This window comes from Trichogramma pretiosum, unplaced genomic scaffold (genome assembly GCF_000599845.2).
Source record: "Trichogramma pretiosum strain Unisexual culture from Peru unplaced genomic scaffold, Tpre_2.0 scaffold57, whole genome shotgun sequence".
NCBI classification, from domain to species: Eukaryota; Metazoa; Arthropoda; class Insecta; order Hymenoptera; family Trichogrammatidae; genus Trichogramma; species Trichogramma pretiosum.
In genome coordinates, this window is record NW_019641637.1 from 1,066,936 (window position 1) to 1,082,524 (window position 15,589).

The 15,589-nt window shown below is 38.9% G+C and overlaps 2 protein-coding genes across 2 annotated transcripts; one reads left to right on the top strand and one right to left on the bottom strand.

The window, feature by feature from the left end:
- Nucleotides 1–48: 48 nt before the first annotated feature.
- LOC106653810 (N-acetylglucosamine-6-sulfatase-like) lies at nucleotides 49–2,506 on the top strand. The gene is made up of 9 exons (XM_014373429.2): nucleotides 49–179; nucleotides 248–307; nucleotides 367–573; nucleotides 672–833; nucleotides 910–1,080; nucleotides 1,165–1,366; nucleotides 1,426–1,718; nucleotides 1,809–1,925; nucleotides 2,206–2,506. Exons 1-9 carry the CDS (start codon nucleotides 66–68, stop codon nucleotides 2,377–2,379), a joined length of 1,500 nt encoding a protein of 499 aa, XP_014228915.1. The 5' UTR covers nucleotides 49–65; the 3' UTR covers nucleotides 2,380–2,506.
- A 10,863-nt stretch (nucleotides 2,507–13,369) lies between these two features.
- LOC106660570 (15-hydroxyprostaglandin dehydrogenase [NAD(+)]-like) lies at nucleotides 13,370–14,613 on the bottom strand. Its single transcript, XM_014383599.2, has 6 exons — nucleotides 14,482–14,613; nucleotides 14,280–14,415; nucleotides 14,103–14,209; nucleotides 13,868–14,041; nucleotides 13,643–13,794; nucleotides 13,370–13,573 (listed from the first exon to the last, which is right to left on the bottom strand). Exons 1-6 carry the CDS (start codon nucleotides 14,572–14,574, stop codon nucleotides 13,435–13,437), a joined length of 801 nt encoding a protein of 266 aa, XP_014239085.1. The 5' UTR covers nucleotides 14,575–14,613; the 3' UTR covers nucleotides 13,370–13,434.
- Nucleotides 14,614–15,589: the final 976 nt, after the last annotated feature.

Consider the following 15,589-nt stretch of genomic DNA (forward strand, 5'->3'; position numbering starts at 1 on the left):
CACTTAATAACCGTATCGTATTATCAAGCAGTCGCACAGCGTCTGCTTGACTGCAGACTTATAATATGAGTGTGTTACATTACTTTCCGTTTCTTTTGTTGTTATTTGCTGGGAAATGTACGAGCAAAAATATAGTTCTAATCGTTGCCGACGATTTGGACTCTGTCCTCGATGGGATGGTTCGTAATGTGTAATCAAAATTAACTCGTGTACGTAAAAAAATTGTAAGTTCGTAAGGTTGTTTTAGGAACCATTGGCAAATACGCGAAAATTCATCGGAGAAGAAGGAGTGACCTTTGATAAAGCGGTAAAAGCATTATATTCCGAAATTTATTGAGCTACACCACGATATCGCGATATTTACAGTTTGCAGCTTCACCAATATGCTGTCCGAATCGCGCCTCTATCCTAACGGGCAAGTATCAACATAATCACGGTACCTACGACAACTCATTGGCCGGTGGCTGCAACGGAAAGCAATGGCAAGTCGAACACGAAAATAATACCTTCGCTGCTATTCTCAAACGCCAGCAAAATTACAAGACATTTTACGCTGGCAAATATTTGAATAAGGTAAAGTCGAGTTCTGCAAACAGTCAATTTTGAGATCTAAAATATTATCATGTTTATAATAGTATTAATTGTATAATTGGTGCTTATTATCGCTTTAGTATGGAAACGAAAAAGCCGGAGGAGTGTCACGTGTCCCAGCAGGTTGGGATGCTTGGTACGGCTTGGTTGGAAATTCCAAGTATTATTCTTATTCTTTATCCATCAATGGCAAGGAAAGAAAGTATGGGACTTCGCCGAATGATTACCTGACCGACGTAATTGTGAGTACTAAGTACCAATAGCAGTCAATTTTATGAATTTTACCAAATAAAAAATACTTGTTCAATGAATTTTCAGAAAGGTTTTGGCCTGAACTTTTTGAGACAGCAAAAAGCCGAGGAACCATTTTTAATGGTACTGGCTCCACCGGCTCCTCACGAACCCTTCACTCCGGCTCCTCGTCACAACGACAAGTACAAAGGTAAAACAGCCAAACGGACCCCTAACTTCAACACTATATCTCAAAAGGTCAGTCGCCTGTAAAGTCGAATTTTATCCTCGCGTCCAAGTGACCGCTCAAAAGTAATTATCTATACGGATGAAATTTCGCAGGACAAACATTGGCTTGTACGAATGGGTCCTTCGCCACTGCCTTCGAACGTCGTCAAGAAACTAGACGAAATCTATCGTAGGCGCTGGGAGACCCTCGTAGCGGTAGACGAACTCGTTGAAGCTGTGTATTCTCAATTGTCGTCGCAAGGACTTCTAAACGAGACTTATATCATTTTCACGTCCGATAACGGTTATCATATAGGTAATTTTAATTAAAATGTTTAGCAGATTTTTTTTACTACATCTTGGAAATTGTTGAAGGCCAATTCAGCCAACCCTACGACAAACGACAGCCCTACGAAACAGACATTCGTGTGCCTCTGCTTATTCGAGGGCCAGGTATCGATCGAGCGACTCGTGTCAATTCGACGGTTAGCAGCGTCGATCTGTTTGCTACGATTCTTGATATCGCAGGAATCGAGGTGCCTTCCGATGGAATGTCGCTACTCAATTACACTGTTCAGGATCGTACAGTTCTGGTGGAGTACAAGGGAGAAAAATCTGAATCTAAGCAAAGCACTGGTTGTCCAAGTGATAACGACATCAATCTTAGCGTATGTATATTATAAATTCATTGAAGCCACGCTAATAAGTACTTACAAATTATTCCTCTACTTGATGTGCAATTTTTACGTGATTAACAGCATTGTAGCAAAGATTATTCTTGCAAATGCCAAGATGTCGCCAACAACACCTACAGTTGCGTGCGAAGAGTTACCAAAGATGAAGACAATGTTTTTTGTGTCTTCAAAGATAACGAGGTACATTTTGTTTCTTTATAAGACCCACTTATAACATTCAAAGGGTGAAAATTAACGTTGAAAATTAATTTTTCGCATGCTTTTAATGACATTTGGAAATTCTAATTACCTACAATTGATATAAAGCTATTTAATCGAACTTTCATTTTTCAATTGTATGAAAAGTTTTTATTTGCAATGGTAGATAGAGAAATTATTTTTCAAACAATGCAAGTCCCTTTGAGCTCTCAAACAACTGATTTTTATTGATACTGATCGTTCGTACCTGTTATAATTTTAGGACTTTGTTGAGTTTTATGACATGCTTAAGGATGAATTTCAAATGAACAATATGAGGGTTTCAATGGGTTCACGAAAACGACATCGTTTCCGTAATCGTTTAAAAAAAATGGATACCTGTCATGGCAGGACGTGCATTGCAACTAATCCACCGTTAAATATAAAAAAAACCTAATCAGTAAGATTAAACAGACTTTATGAATATTTTTTGTTAATGGAAAAAGTTATTTTAAATAAAACATTGATAATTTATATTGGTAGAAAATATTGAATACAATTCTACTTCGATGCCTCAAAATCCTGAACATTTTCAGATGACTGTGCCCGCAGATATTCTAATAAATAAATCAATAAAAGGTATGTCGTGAAAAAAATAAAGAATTATTTGAATTGAAAAAGTAGCGCATTGATGATTTTCAAATATGTTTTGATATAGATACGTAGAAAGGTCGCGGATTCGATGTGGAGTATGTTATATGGGAGTGCGTTTAAAAACCAGTAAGCAAATAATAAAAGGATGTTCTTGCATTAGACGTGAACTAACCGGGCTGGAGCTATCTTGAAAAGTTAAAATCTGCTCGATGGACCGAGCGCACCCCATAGCGGTATTTAAAGGGCTCGCGTCGTCGCGACACTGCACACGCGCTACGAGATTGTTATCTGAGAAAATATTTTCGCTCGGGTCGGCTGGCCCGCGCGCTGGGCTTCTCTGACACGCGTCATTTGAATATCATCTGAATAATAATTCAAACAGTACCGTCTGTTGACGCGAACGCAGATACTATACATCCGCGTGTGTATGTAGTCATACTGCTCGATGTAGAGAGATAATCGATTGAGCGCCTGAGCGCTTGGCGTGAAAAACAGATTTTTAATCGATCGAATTTTTCAATGTTCAAGCAAAAACAATCGCACCGAGGAGTGTGCTGGACGTTTTTTTCAATCCGTTCTAAGTCGCCACATCTTTGGATCGGAGTCTGCAAGAGGTATTCGAGTAGCGAGCTGGAACTCGTGCATACATCTGCGCAAACGATTGAGCGACTGGCTGCATTTTAGCTTGAAAAAACTAGACCAAAGCGCAAACACGAGCTGGTAGACGTAGCGTCGATTTGAGCTGTGGGCATCAAAAAGAGCGCCTCGTTGAAGTACATGTTTTAAGTACACAGCAGATTTTGGAGGCTGCTTTCAAAAATTTGAAAGTATCAAGAAGGGAGTAAGAGCGAGCCGCCAGTCACGCGTATGTTTATAACGTATCGACTAATTTTCTACAGATTTTTGAGTGCCGAAACAATTGAAGTTGAAAGGTATGGATTGTTCGGCCTTGTACATGATTATTAACTGTTATTACAGTGGCTCTCGCACTTCCGATTATCAAAGAGTACCGAAAGCTGGTTTTAATGAAAATATTATCCCATCGGAAAAATCACGCCTTCCTTTCCACACATTCGTGTAAAGCAGTAAAATCGATCGCTCGATACACGAAGCTCAAAAAATTAATGTAATCTTCGTAAGAAGTAGATCGTTAAATTCGCTCGGTCAGTTTCAATTTCTTTTTAAGGCTAAGTAAAAAACACCTTTATCTGTATTACATGCCTTGGGCCGCCGAATGCAGGTCGAACGTGTGCAGGGCCAGGACAAAAGTATAAGACGCTCGTGCGCACGTACAGATGCGTATTATAAAAGTATAAAACGCGTGTGTACACAAGACGATGATTGTAAGAGTTGGCACGCTCGATCGATCTCAGCACTCGATTGTGCGCGAGGATTACGGTTTCGCGGTGCAGCCTCAAAGTCGCAATTGCCCAGCCAGTCGTGAGATCGGTCCAAGTTTCGAATAAGTTTTCGTCCCTCCGGCTTTTCCACTAGGACGAGAACTCGGAAAGCGATTGGCTTTGCGCTTCATCGACGCGATTATTCACCGACATTATGGACTAAGTTTCTTCGTACCTCTGCCTAATTCCTTTCTTCCACGAGCGCATCTACTCAAGTTCTCTCCCATTGTCGCGCGGAAAGCACACGGTGAAAAAAAATACAATTGTCGAAAGCGCATACCAAGTGTTTGACGAAAATTTACTTGCTTATTTGTACATTTCGTCATGATTTCTATCGTCTTTGCGCAGCTTGATCGACGTTCCTAATTCACTATTTATTCGCTCGATTACACTAAATAAATACTGTCTCGTTCGTAACGAGGCTTTTTCCACGCGAGTGTGAGGCGTGATTCAAAGGTGTTAAAATTACTACTTAGCTTTGAACACTTCATACCCCTTGCACGGAGAAATCGGCCACGCTCCGGTCTTTGATCGTACTATCGATCAGTGGAGAGCAGCTCAAAAGCTTGAAAACATGTATGGGTGAACAAAATTATAGTGTTACGCTAAAATCTATTAAAGAGAGAGAGAGAGAGAGAGAGTGAAAAAATAAAAATAAAAATCTCCTGAAGTAGAAAATGAAATGACAAATCAAGAAGCTGAGACTAGTTGGAGCTGATGAAAAGCAGTAATGTGCGACGTTATTATATGCATAGTTGTTGACCCAGTTAATAGGCTAATGTTTGATTTGACTACCGTTGTTTTATGTGCGTAGAGCTGCTGCTCCCACTGCTATTATTCTACTACACACAAGCTAAATGTATATTATTATATTGTATAATACTAGAGAGTCAATAGCGTAACACAAGTCGAGCTCGTTGCTTAAATAATGTTGTGCGGGCGTATAAGGACAGCAGTCCGACGCGTGTTTCGCATTTCTCTCTTTCTCCGTCTCATAATTAGTGGATAAATAAGAAGTTTATTTTGCGAGGCGTGCGACTCGAGACCTTCGCGCCAATATGAATAAAGGATATCGAGGCGCCACTTTGGGTCAATTTTATGTCGCTTGAGCGCAGCAGCAGACTCGGCTCTTATTTACTCTCCGCGCAAATAACTCGATGCGTTCACTTTTATGAATTTTAATAGTAGCTCATGAAAACGACTGTACTTGCTGCAGTATAATTCTTTAATGTATTGACCTATTGGTTCATTCGCCGTATATATTCAATGCTAGTAGTGATTTTTTATTACAACGAAAATCATGAATTTAATGTAAAATCTGAATCAATATAATCGTGACTGATTCAGAGTTACGCTAGCGCAGAACAGCGAAAACGATAACAACAAGCTCTCGTTCAAAGCAAATATTATATATTACGGAGCTTTTTATACAGCAACTAAACTGGCTCGGGGCGCGTTACAATTTACCATTTCTCTCTCTCTCTCTCGTTCTAAATTCAGCATAGCATGAAACATCAAATAAGGCAAGCATGGAGTATTCGAGCTGTTATATAGCTCGGCCGGTTATAACGATAATTTGCACTTTTTACGCCAGCAAGAGAGAGAGAGAGAGAGAGAGAAAAGTTGAGTATAGACGTTGCTGTGCGCTTGCCGAGGCTTTTCATTAAAACCTCTAGCGACGCAATTATAATGCGCCAAGGCGAAGCTGCTGCCACTGCCCCGTGTTAATTAATTATTTCACGCGACAAATGCCGTACGCGAGGCGTATAATGTACACTGGTTTTGCGTTTGCGTAAGCATTGTCGACTATTTATATACATATATTCTTGCAAGCGTACAGCTTTGATTTTGCTTAAATTGTACCTACCATTTATTCTTATTAAGCTACGCTTCCATGCTGCACTTCTTACGATTTCCGATCGACAGATTTATATCTGCTTGATTATGGAAAGTAGGTATCCTGAAAAAACACGATTCGTGACCACTCTAATCTAGTTTATATTTAAAATAACAATGTTCCAATTTATTTGTCATGTTTTGCGATAAAAATTTGTCTATCTACTTGAGTATCATCAATAAAATTTCAAACATAATAAAAATACATAATTTAAAGACAATCCTTTCAAATAAATAACTCTTGCAATTTAAAAAAATTAAAGAAAGAAAATAAATTCTCAGGTCATTATACCATCAAGAACATTATGTTGACAAAAGGCAGCAAAGCTCAATATAAGCGATGATACTTTTATGTTGTATTTGATGATGAAATACAAATTAGCACACCCTTGCAGGGACAGCTATATACGTGTAGATCCACATGAACTGGCGTAAACTCGTCACCTTAAAACTTCCGGGCCATTAGCAGGTATTATTTCAGGCTTGATCCACCCCGCGCGCTCCCAAAGACGGGATACGTCTAATGCTCTTTTATGTCACAATGTTGATGATAGAGCTTTAAGTGAAATTGCACTTATATTGTTGGGGTTGCTATGGACATATATAATATCGTTCACGGCACCCGTGACGCCAAGCCCAACTTGGATCTATTTCTCTCTCACTCGCTCGTAGGCCCTTTTTTTTCTCTTTCAACTATGATAGTACTTTTAGCCCCGAGGCGCAGACGCATAATTATCTTGAGCTTCATTGTACGCATAGTTATGAAATATTACGTAAGCTCGATGAGCTCGCGTTATCACGACGAAATCCCTTTTTCTCATTTATCGCGCGTACTTCTCCCTAGCTTTCGCAAATTTTCAAGAAAAATAAAACCAACTACTTGTGCCTCGCTAAGATTATTATATTTTTCTCTCGATACTTTTTTTCGTTGTCCTTAAGGACTCAAAGGGGGCTTAAAATCGAAAAAAAATTTATTTTATTTTCGAGTAGGATTTTTTGTCTCCTTTCCATTGCATTTTTTGAAACTTCAAAATTTTGATCATTCACTGAGATACTGCTGTTTCCTTAAGCCATTTTCGTATGGTTACGGTCACAACCTCGGGCGAGGTGATCGAACTCATAAGTCACTTTCAATCAGTAGATTCATGATGGAGGTCACAAAAAAAACATAAAATGAAAAAAAATTGTGCTCCAGTGTTTGTGCTGGGTGACTTAAGGGTCGGATTGGTACGCCCAAGGTGGCGACCGTAATCATTGATGTTCTGAAGAAGTGTACACGACCCTGAGGTGCACTTTTTAAAAACGTAAGCGCCAGAAAAGGCAAAAGAAGAAAAAATTTAACACGCAAAGTATACGAAAATGGCTCACGAAAACAGCTGTATCTCAGTGAGTGATCAAAATTTTGAAATTTTAAAAAATGTAATGGAAAGGTGACAAAAAATCCTACTTGAAAATGAAATAAATTTTTTTTCGATTTTAAGCCCCCTTTGAGCCCTTAATGATTGAATAATTGAATACTCGAATCAATGATTGATTATTCGGTGGTATTTATAATCTGGATTTCTCCTCTCCGGACTCAATATTCGTTCGAATCTCTCGTTAGTAGTCGCAGGTCCATTTACCCTAAAAATAATACACACGCCTTGGGGTGTGGAGCAAAGTATAGGTTTTTCTGTATTTACTACTTTGTTTTCTTTGCTCGCTCTACCAATATACGCTCGGCTCGCATTATGAAATTGCACAAGACTGTGCGAGTCCGTGGTTATCGTTGAAGGTATAGAATCACAACTTGATAGTGAGTTTTCGTTTGAGTGTAAAAAAAAATGCGATACGAGCGATAACGACGCTACGAGTATTATCGTCTGAAATGATAATCTATACCGATCTATGCATAACAAGTAGACAATATAATGAATTTCACTGTGCAGCAGTGTCCCACCCCCTCGTCGACACAAAAGCTAAGTCATAATCATTGTCGCGTATAGAATATAACGCATGAAATGCCTACTTAAGCTTCACAACGGCGAGCAGTGTCGTTGACAGCTCAATTATTTTCTCTTATTACAGTCGTAACCTGAAAAAAGCCGCAACTGGCTCGGAGCCGCAGAAAGAGCCCGTGTCAGGGTGTAGTCGGTGATCTTCCACGATCAAAATGGGATCAGAATGGAAAAATAAAGCTTTACGTTTGGTTCGCTGTTGGCGATTCTCCACATCACCAAAGCGTCATACAATCCATTATCTTACCATTTGAGTTCAAGTGGCCTATAAAACAATATCAAGCTATTGTTGACCGAGAGATTAATGTTTTGATTTTTACAAGCTTTACGGTGATGTGGCACCATTTTTTGTATGGAATTGTTACCTTGGAAAATAGTGAATTTTACCTAAGAGCTCCATTGAATCGTAAAATTGCTCAATTTTTAGCCCTTTGTTCGATTGGAAAATTATAATGAGTTACAGCATAATTAATAAATATATTTAAACTTTCTTTGGAGTCTTTGGAGTAAAATATTGTACAATGTATTATATGAGTTATATGCAGAAGAGTAAGAGAAGATACCAGGAAAAAGCCAAAAGAGCAGTAAGTAAAAGAAGAGGAAAAAGGAGGAAAAAAAATTGAAACAAAATGAGATGATATCGAAGAAGGTACTTTCATATGAAAGCTTCCTTGCCTCTTCATCTTACCCTCGAGCTTTACGCGCCGAGCCAGACATATAGATATAGAGCGCGAAAGTTTGGTATATATAAGCGCAGGAGTGGAGGTAGCGGCGGCGGCTGAACGGAGAGGAGCTTTCAAAGAGGAGAAAGAGACTCTCTCGTTCGGCGCCCAAAGAAAACTTTATCATCCCATTGTAGGTAGGAAGCGAGCGCGTGAAAAGAATTTTCTTCGCTGCGAGCGCAAACCTGCGTATATATACGTAAAACAGCGTCTCTCCGCGCCATATTATAATATTTCTCCGAGCACAGCTTGGATTATGTATAATTCTATTGTTATTATTTTATTATTATTTTTATTATTAAACGAGCGCCGAGCCGAGCACGGGGTTAACGCGTCTGAAGATTCTGACGTTACTCTAATTAGGTGCCAGACAACCCCTTGGGCTGTTTTATCTCAGCCTGGACTGTCGCGTCCTTTAAAACTCTCAGTATATTATTTTTAACTTTAAATAATTTCAAATGATCGGAGGCAAAATGTTCAAATTATTACCTGTCGCTATACTACGAGTTTTTTTACAGATAAATTAATGGCCATAACGTTTGAACAAGAGCACGGACAAGTGAATTTATGATAAATGTAACATCGAATAAGTTTTATTATAATGTAAGTAAAATTCGAGTCTAATTTGCAAGTTAATTAAGAAAATGAAGTTGAGCAGTTGTAAAAGGGCGGAAAAAGTACGAGTCTCCTACGCTTTCTGTCATGTAAATTAACACTCTTTCTTCAGCTGTGTGCACGCAGGTATATATTATATAAAGGTCGAGTCTCGGTGCAAGAATCAAGCCGGCCTAGAGCAGCTGAAGTTGTCTTTGCCTTACACATGCACACAGATCAAACGAACAAAGCCGTCGTTACACCTGTCCTGTCTCTCGGCAAAAGGCACATATAATCGAGCAAATCAAAGGCTAGATTTGTCAGAGGGCCGAGAGCAGCGAGCCAGGCGCGAGTCAGTCGGCTGGAAAATTTAAGCTCCCTCGTTCGCGCAATCTAAGCTGCCCATGTATTTTATTCCATCTGTCGATATTGCCTTTGCTCGACTCACGATTAAAAATCCAAAACTTGTAATTATCACAACGATGGACGTTTCTCGAAGTTTTAAATTTTTTCTACAGATTTTCTTGCAATTTCATTAGTTCCGATGAAAGTTTTTGGAACAGCATTGCACTTCAATTCATGCAGCAACACGTATGAAATTTTCTGATAAAAGCGTTTTACTTTGAATAAATAACACAAACGCAGCTCTTTGATGTTTTGCTGTGATTATTCACAATTTCGAATAGACTTTTACCTTGAACTCATCTCCACGAATCAAGTACAATATAATTGGAAAAGGGCCCAGAATCCAGGAAAGGAAAAAATTGCTCGCACAACGATATTAAGAAACAGAAAACGCTAGATGTATCGACCGAATTTTTGCGATCGGCGAGTCTGTTTTTCGCACGATTGATGTTGTAATTTGGAAGGTAAAGTTGTGTAGGTGGGTGCAGCGAGAGCAGGATCTTCGTTCGTTAGAGCGTAATAAAAATACATAAAAGCTACGAGTGTAAAGTGATAGCTGTCCATAATGTAGGGGGCTGGGGTGTCTAGGGCGGCGCGAGATGTACGGCAAATAGAGCGACGACGAGTCAAGAGTCGGGGATAGCTATATTTTATAAGCGTGTGTGTGTGGGTGCACGCAGACGTACGGTACGCGCGACGTATGCGCGAAGCCGTTGGATGTTTTCGCTATATTGGCACGGCTATGATACCGAATGCTGCGTGAATTACGCAAAGTGACAGCTTGTTGGCAAGCTCCCGCTGCTGCGCGGCTGGCTCAGGATTCCCATCTCTCGCTATTAATACGCGTGTGCGATGTTCTCGCCTATATAATGCGTCTGTGCGCGCGTTGCGCTTCAATCGCGCCAGGGGGGGTGTTACCAAGGTGCACCAGCGAGAAGCCGTGCTCCGTACTGCCGGACAGCTTTTCATTAGAATCCAAGCAAAAACTTGCGGATTCGACGTGATCGGTCCGTGATGCGTGTCACTCTAAAAGATTAAGCAACTTCGCATGGATTACCCAAATTTGTTAGAATCTAAATTTGGGTAATGTTTCAAAAGTCTGTTAGTCTGAAATCTGTACTTATGACTATAAGAATAGGCACACAGATGCCAGACGCGAATCTCGACAAAATTGAGTGAGTTATACAGTTTCTCGTTTTTAAAGCAAAACAACTCCACCGTTTAGTATACTCGATTAAACTTTGAGTTTGGCTTTTTGAATGGCAAACAATTACGATCGACACAAGTTGGCTACTTTGTCAATCGAGATAATAATGAAAACGATTAGCATTTACAGCGATATACACGTACGCATATATGATGTAGCAGATTCGTCGTTTACGTTATTTGAACCTACTTTGCGCTGTGTTACTGCAAAAGCCATATGCATATTATATTGGAGTGAAAGCGGCGTAAGACAGCCGCTTAGGTGCAGAGTTATATGCACGTCTCTCTCTCTCTCTCTCTCTCTCGATTCGCGTAGGTAATATTCCCAAGTGTCCTATCATGCCGAGTGGCGAAATGCGCGCGCAGCCCCTCCACACGGGGGCCTCTAAGGGTTCGAGCCAGCGGGAGGTTGATCCGAGCGCGCACGGAGGGCGTCGGCGAGCCATTGGCGAAGCAAACCGCGAAGGGCGTTGCGCTGCCGAACGCGTCCCCCTCCCTTATTGTCGCTCTCTTTCTCTCTCAATCGAGTACTCCTCGTCCCTTCGTACAGCAGCAGCAGCAGCAGCATCGACGACGAGGAGCATCGGACGAAGCGAGCTGCTTCGGCAACGTGCGCCAACGCAGCAATCGATCATTTCAGCACTTTTTCCTCGAAAGCCCGCGACTCGTCAGCCAGAGTTCATTGTATTCTCTATCCACTGGCGATACAGTTATTTGTTGATTTCCGTATGATAGATTTATCGCCAGTTTATTTATCATTATTTATTATTCTTCTTGAAAAGTTTGCAATTTCGACATTTCGATGATACATGTTTATTTCGATGCGTGCTCAAGTACCTGATTAATGATTTGAAATTTGCTCGAAATGCTGATAATATTGTTAATTTTTTTTTTTCATGTACTGCATCAAAGTGCTCAAATGAATCGTACGAGTCATCATTAGTAACGACTCGTTATTTCAATAATTTCTACACCCATTCGGCTGTACTGAAGTTGTAAAGAATGTACCGAAACAAGTCACTTGGATTTTATCGGCTTGCTGCACGATAAGAAACGTAAATAACATCAGGTACACGAACTAATTTAACGTGATGCAGAAAGCGAGCGTATAGTAATCGAAAAATGAGACTGCGAGTCGCTCGTCTACGCTTCGAAAAAGTTATCTCAGCTCGAGTTATCACGAAAGCTTCGAGATAAATGCATTACCGTATCTATCGCTGCATCTATTCCGGATAGAATTTCTACGAAATTTTGGAAAAGCCCTTGTGGTCGATATTCACGAGAATAAACTCGCATATTCTGGCAGGCGCGCGTATAAAAGCCTGCCAATGCCCACGGGTACGCAACACCTATATAGCTGCGGTGAATCCTCTCGCCCCGTCGGACGGATAATCGCGAGCTCGATGCTCTTTGATCTGCGCGTTGTGCGTATCGCGTAATATACCTGTACCTATGTGTGCGTCTATGCAGGGGCGCGCGTTGTTACTTGGACCCAGGCAAACACCAGAGTTCGATCCACCCTCTAAGGCGAGCCTACATCTACATATCTCTCGCGTATTTCGCCGAATGTAACGAGCTAATCGAAAGCGACGGACTGCAAATGCGCATCGCATATATTGCAATTAACATATTAAAATAAACGCTGAACCTCTGCAGTACCAAAACAAAAACTCCCTTCTCAGCTATATATTCATCATTTCATTTTGCACTATGAGACCTTTAGCTTTTATTAACTAATTTAATTCGAAGAAAGTAAAGAGATGTCCTTCAAATACATTTTAAAAGTTTTAACGCTGCAGCAAACGTGCTTATCGTTTCGCGTTACGTTAGATCAACAATCTAATCGTCTTCTAGCTTGATTTTTTAACTTCTTACAAATAGGCACAACTGTTTTTTTTTCATTTTAACACATATTATCTAGTTTCGAACTTCCATCGTCAATGATTGTGTGATCAAATCACTGTTTAAATCATATACCGAATTAATATAGTGGATCCGATATTCGTATAAGCGTTTACATGTTAGTCCGAGTTTACTATCTTAAATAAATAGAAGATATTAAAATATCAAAACAAGGAATGTAGTAAAAGTATTGGTTTCGCGGTTGTTGATCTAGTCGAGTAATTTTCACCTAGTTGATTTGTCCGTAAACTAATTTATATGCTGACAAGTGAATTAAATTGAAGTTGTAGGTATTCATATGTAAGATTTAATGAATTATGAAACTTTTAAAATTTATAAGTGCAAATCACGAGGACTTTGTATTATGAAAGCTCGGTAATGCACGAAAAATTACGTGGCTTTTTATGTCGCGTGCAGAGCACGTTGTCGTCTGTTCATCGTTATGAACGTTTTACGCACGCCTCGATGTGCCTCGTAAGACACGGCCATAACGCTAATCAAATGCATTGTGGTGATGCAATAAATGCGTCAAAAAATGTATTAAAATAAATTTCACGCAACTGATGCAGAAAAAAGGCAAGAAGTTTGTTTGCAATTTTCATGTTAATAATCACTCATTTAATTTTTTTGTCAAATGCCAAAAGCATAACATTTTATAGAAAAAAATGATAACAGTATGAAACAGATGATTTTTATATGCAGAGACTCAAACTCGTCCAGTGGTTTTTGTAAAATATTAAAAAGGAACTCGCAACTTATTCAAATCAGTTTCTTCTCCAGTATTTACGTATGGCTCATCATTTTGAGCCAACCAAACGTCTCCTGGCTTGCCTTTTAGAACTATTTCTACAACGGCGAATGCAACGTTATCGGGTCTACGGATAGAAAACATAATATTAGTATAAGCTAAGATGTACTCGGAAAATTAAAAAATACAAATTTACTTCTGTTGATAAACGCTCAGAGGCTCGTGCACCATTTCGTCAGTAACGAATTCAAAAACATTTTTGCGCATAGTTGTCGGTTCAATCATGTCCGTCACCGTCATACCAGGGCACACAGCATTAACTCGAACACCCAATTTGTCAAAATGTGACTGCGAACAAATGTTGCAATATCACATTTAGAATTTAGAAATCATATATTCAGTAAAACTACCAAGTGCCTACCTTCATGGAACGAGTGAAAGACACAACGGCGTGTTTTGTGCCATTGTAAACAGGTGCTAGAGAAGCGTTGACTAAACCTAAAAATGAAGCGATGTTTACAACAACTCCACCCTTGTGACCTTTGTCTAATCTCATATGCTCAATTGCGATTAAAGTTCCTCGTACGACGGCCGTCTGTAAAAGTCAATGATATTAAACGGCTCACGTTGATTATGCGCAATCGCATAAGACTTACGTAATTAATGTCGATCATGCGAGCGTAATTATTTTCATCTGCCACGCCAGCATTATTGACAAGAACGTCCACGTAGTTTTTCAACTTCAAAACTTTCATATAATTGTCTGCAAACATAAATTCAAAGATAATCAAAAGCTCGACTTACGAGAAAACATTTTTTTTCTGAAGCTGTACCTCGAAACTGTTTATCGTCTGTTACGTCGCACCTGTAGTATTCGAATCTCGATTCTTCAAATGTCCCGGCGAGTTTGCTGAAACTGTTGGTGACTCGGTCGTCGTCTCTTTCAAACAGATCAAATACGCCAACATACTGAAGTAAAAAATTCAATTGAAAGCTTAGCTATTTGAATAAGGACACTCTTGATACTGTGCAGACCTGTGCTCCATTTTTTAAAAAATGTTCGACGATTGCATATCCGATACCTCGAGCCCCTCCGGTCACAATTACTACTTTATCCTTAACGTCCATATTAGTTGAAAAATGATTAAGCTAGAGAATCGTGAGAAAACTCTGCATTCAATGAATAATCGAACGCAAGTGTCGAATTTTGTGAACGTTCGCTGTCAGCAGAGCTTCGCAATAAATTTGACTGTCGATAAAAATGCAGACTTGGAGTAAACAGCGATATCAAAAATATTGTATTTTTAATTTTCATTCGTCGATTAAATGTAATTTATAAGTATAACAAAAATCTCGTTACATATGTATAAATATATTTATCTCTTAAATGTTGCAACCCTGCATAATTTTACACGTCTGAAAATTTTTGAATTAATATTATTAATAAGTTGTAATAAGAAATTATAAAAAAGAAAACGTTTCATTTTAATAAGTTAGAAGATACGGTATCACATCTTTTGATTGAAAGATTTTAGATTCATATTATTATCTGAATAATGTCTCGCAACGAAGCGAAATTATTTCAAAAACAGTTGAATAATTTAAACTACACAAAAATATCGAGTAAATTGAAGAACGCGAGCATTTTTGAACAACATTGAAATTTATTTATTTATTTTTATCAGTATGATTTCATGCTTATTTTTTCTGACAACTATAGCAGTTTTGTTGTGAAGATTATATTATTAGTCGTAAAATGGGTAGTGAGAAACGGGTGATTATTATCAATCTGAAAGTGTTATTTTATTTGTCACTTCATCAAATAATTGACAATTTAAAAGATAATCTTAATTTTAATAGATGCGACATGAATGCAACATTAAGATACTTGTATGAATATAAATCTTGAATAATATTAAAAGGAACCCTAGGAACTGATGATATTAAAGCAGAGGGGAAGAAATGAGGTTTAACAACACGTTGAATTATGAGTTTATAATCAAAAACATGTTATGAAAAAGCATTTAGAAGAAAAATAATTTAAACATATTGAAAATAATTTACTCGCATTAAAAAAAAATGGGATCGATACTGGACACGTTTACGATAATCTTTTGCTTTCATACTGGCTGCGGAAGCTCAT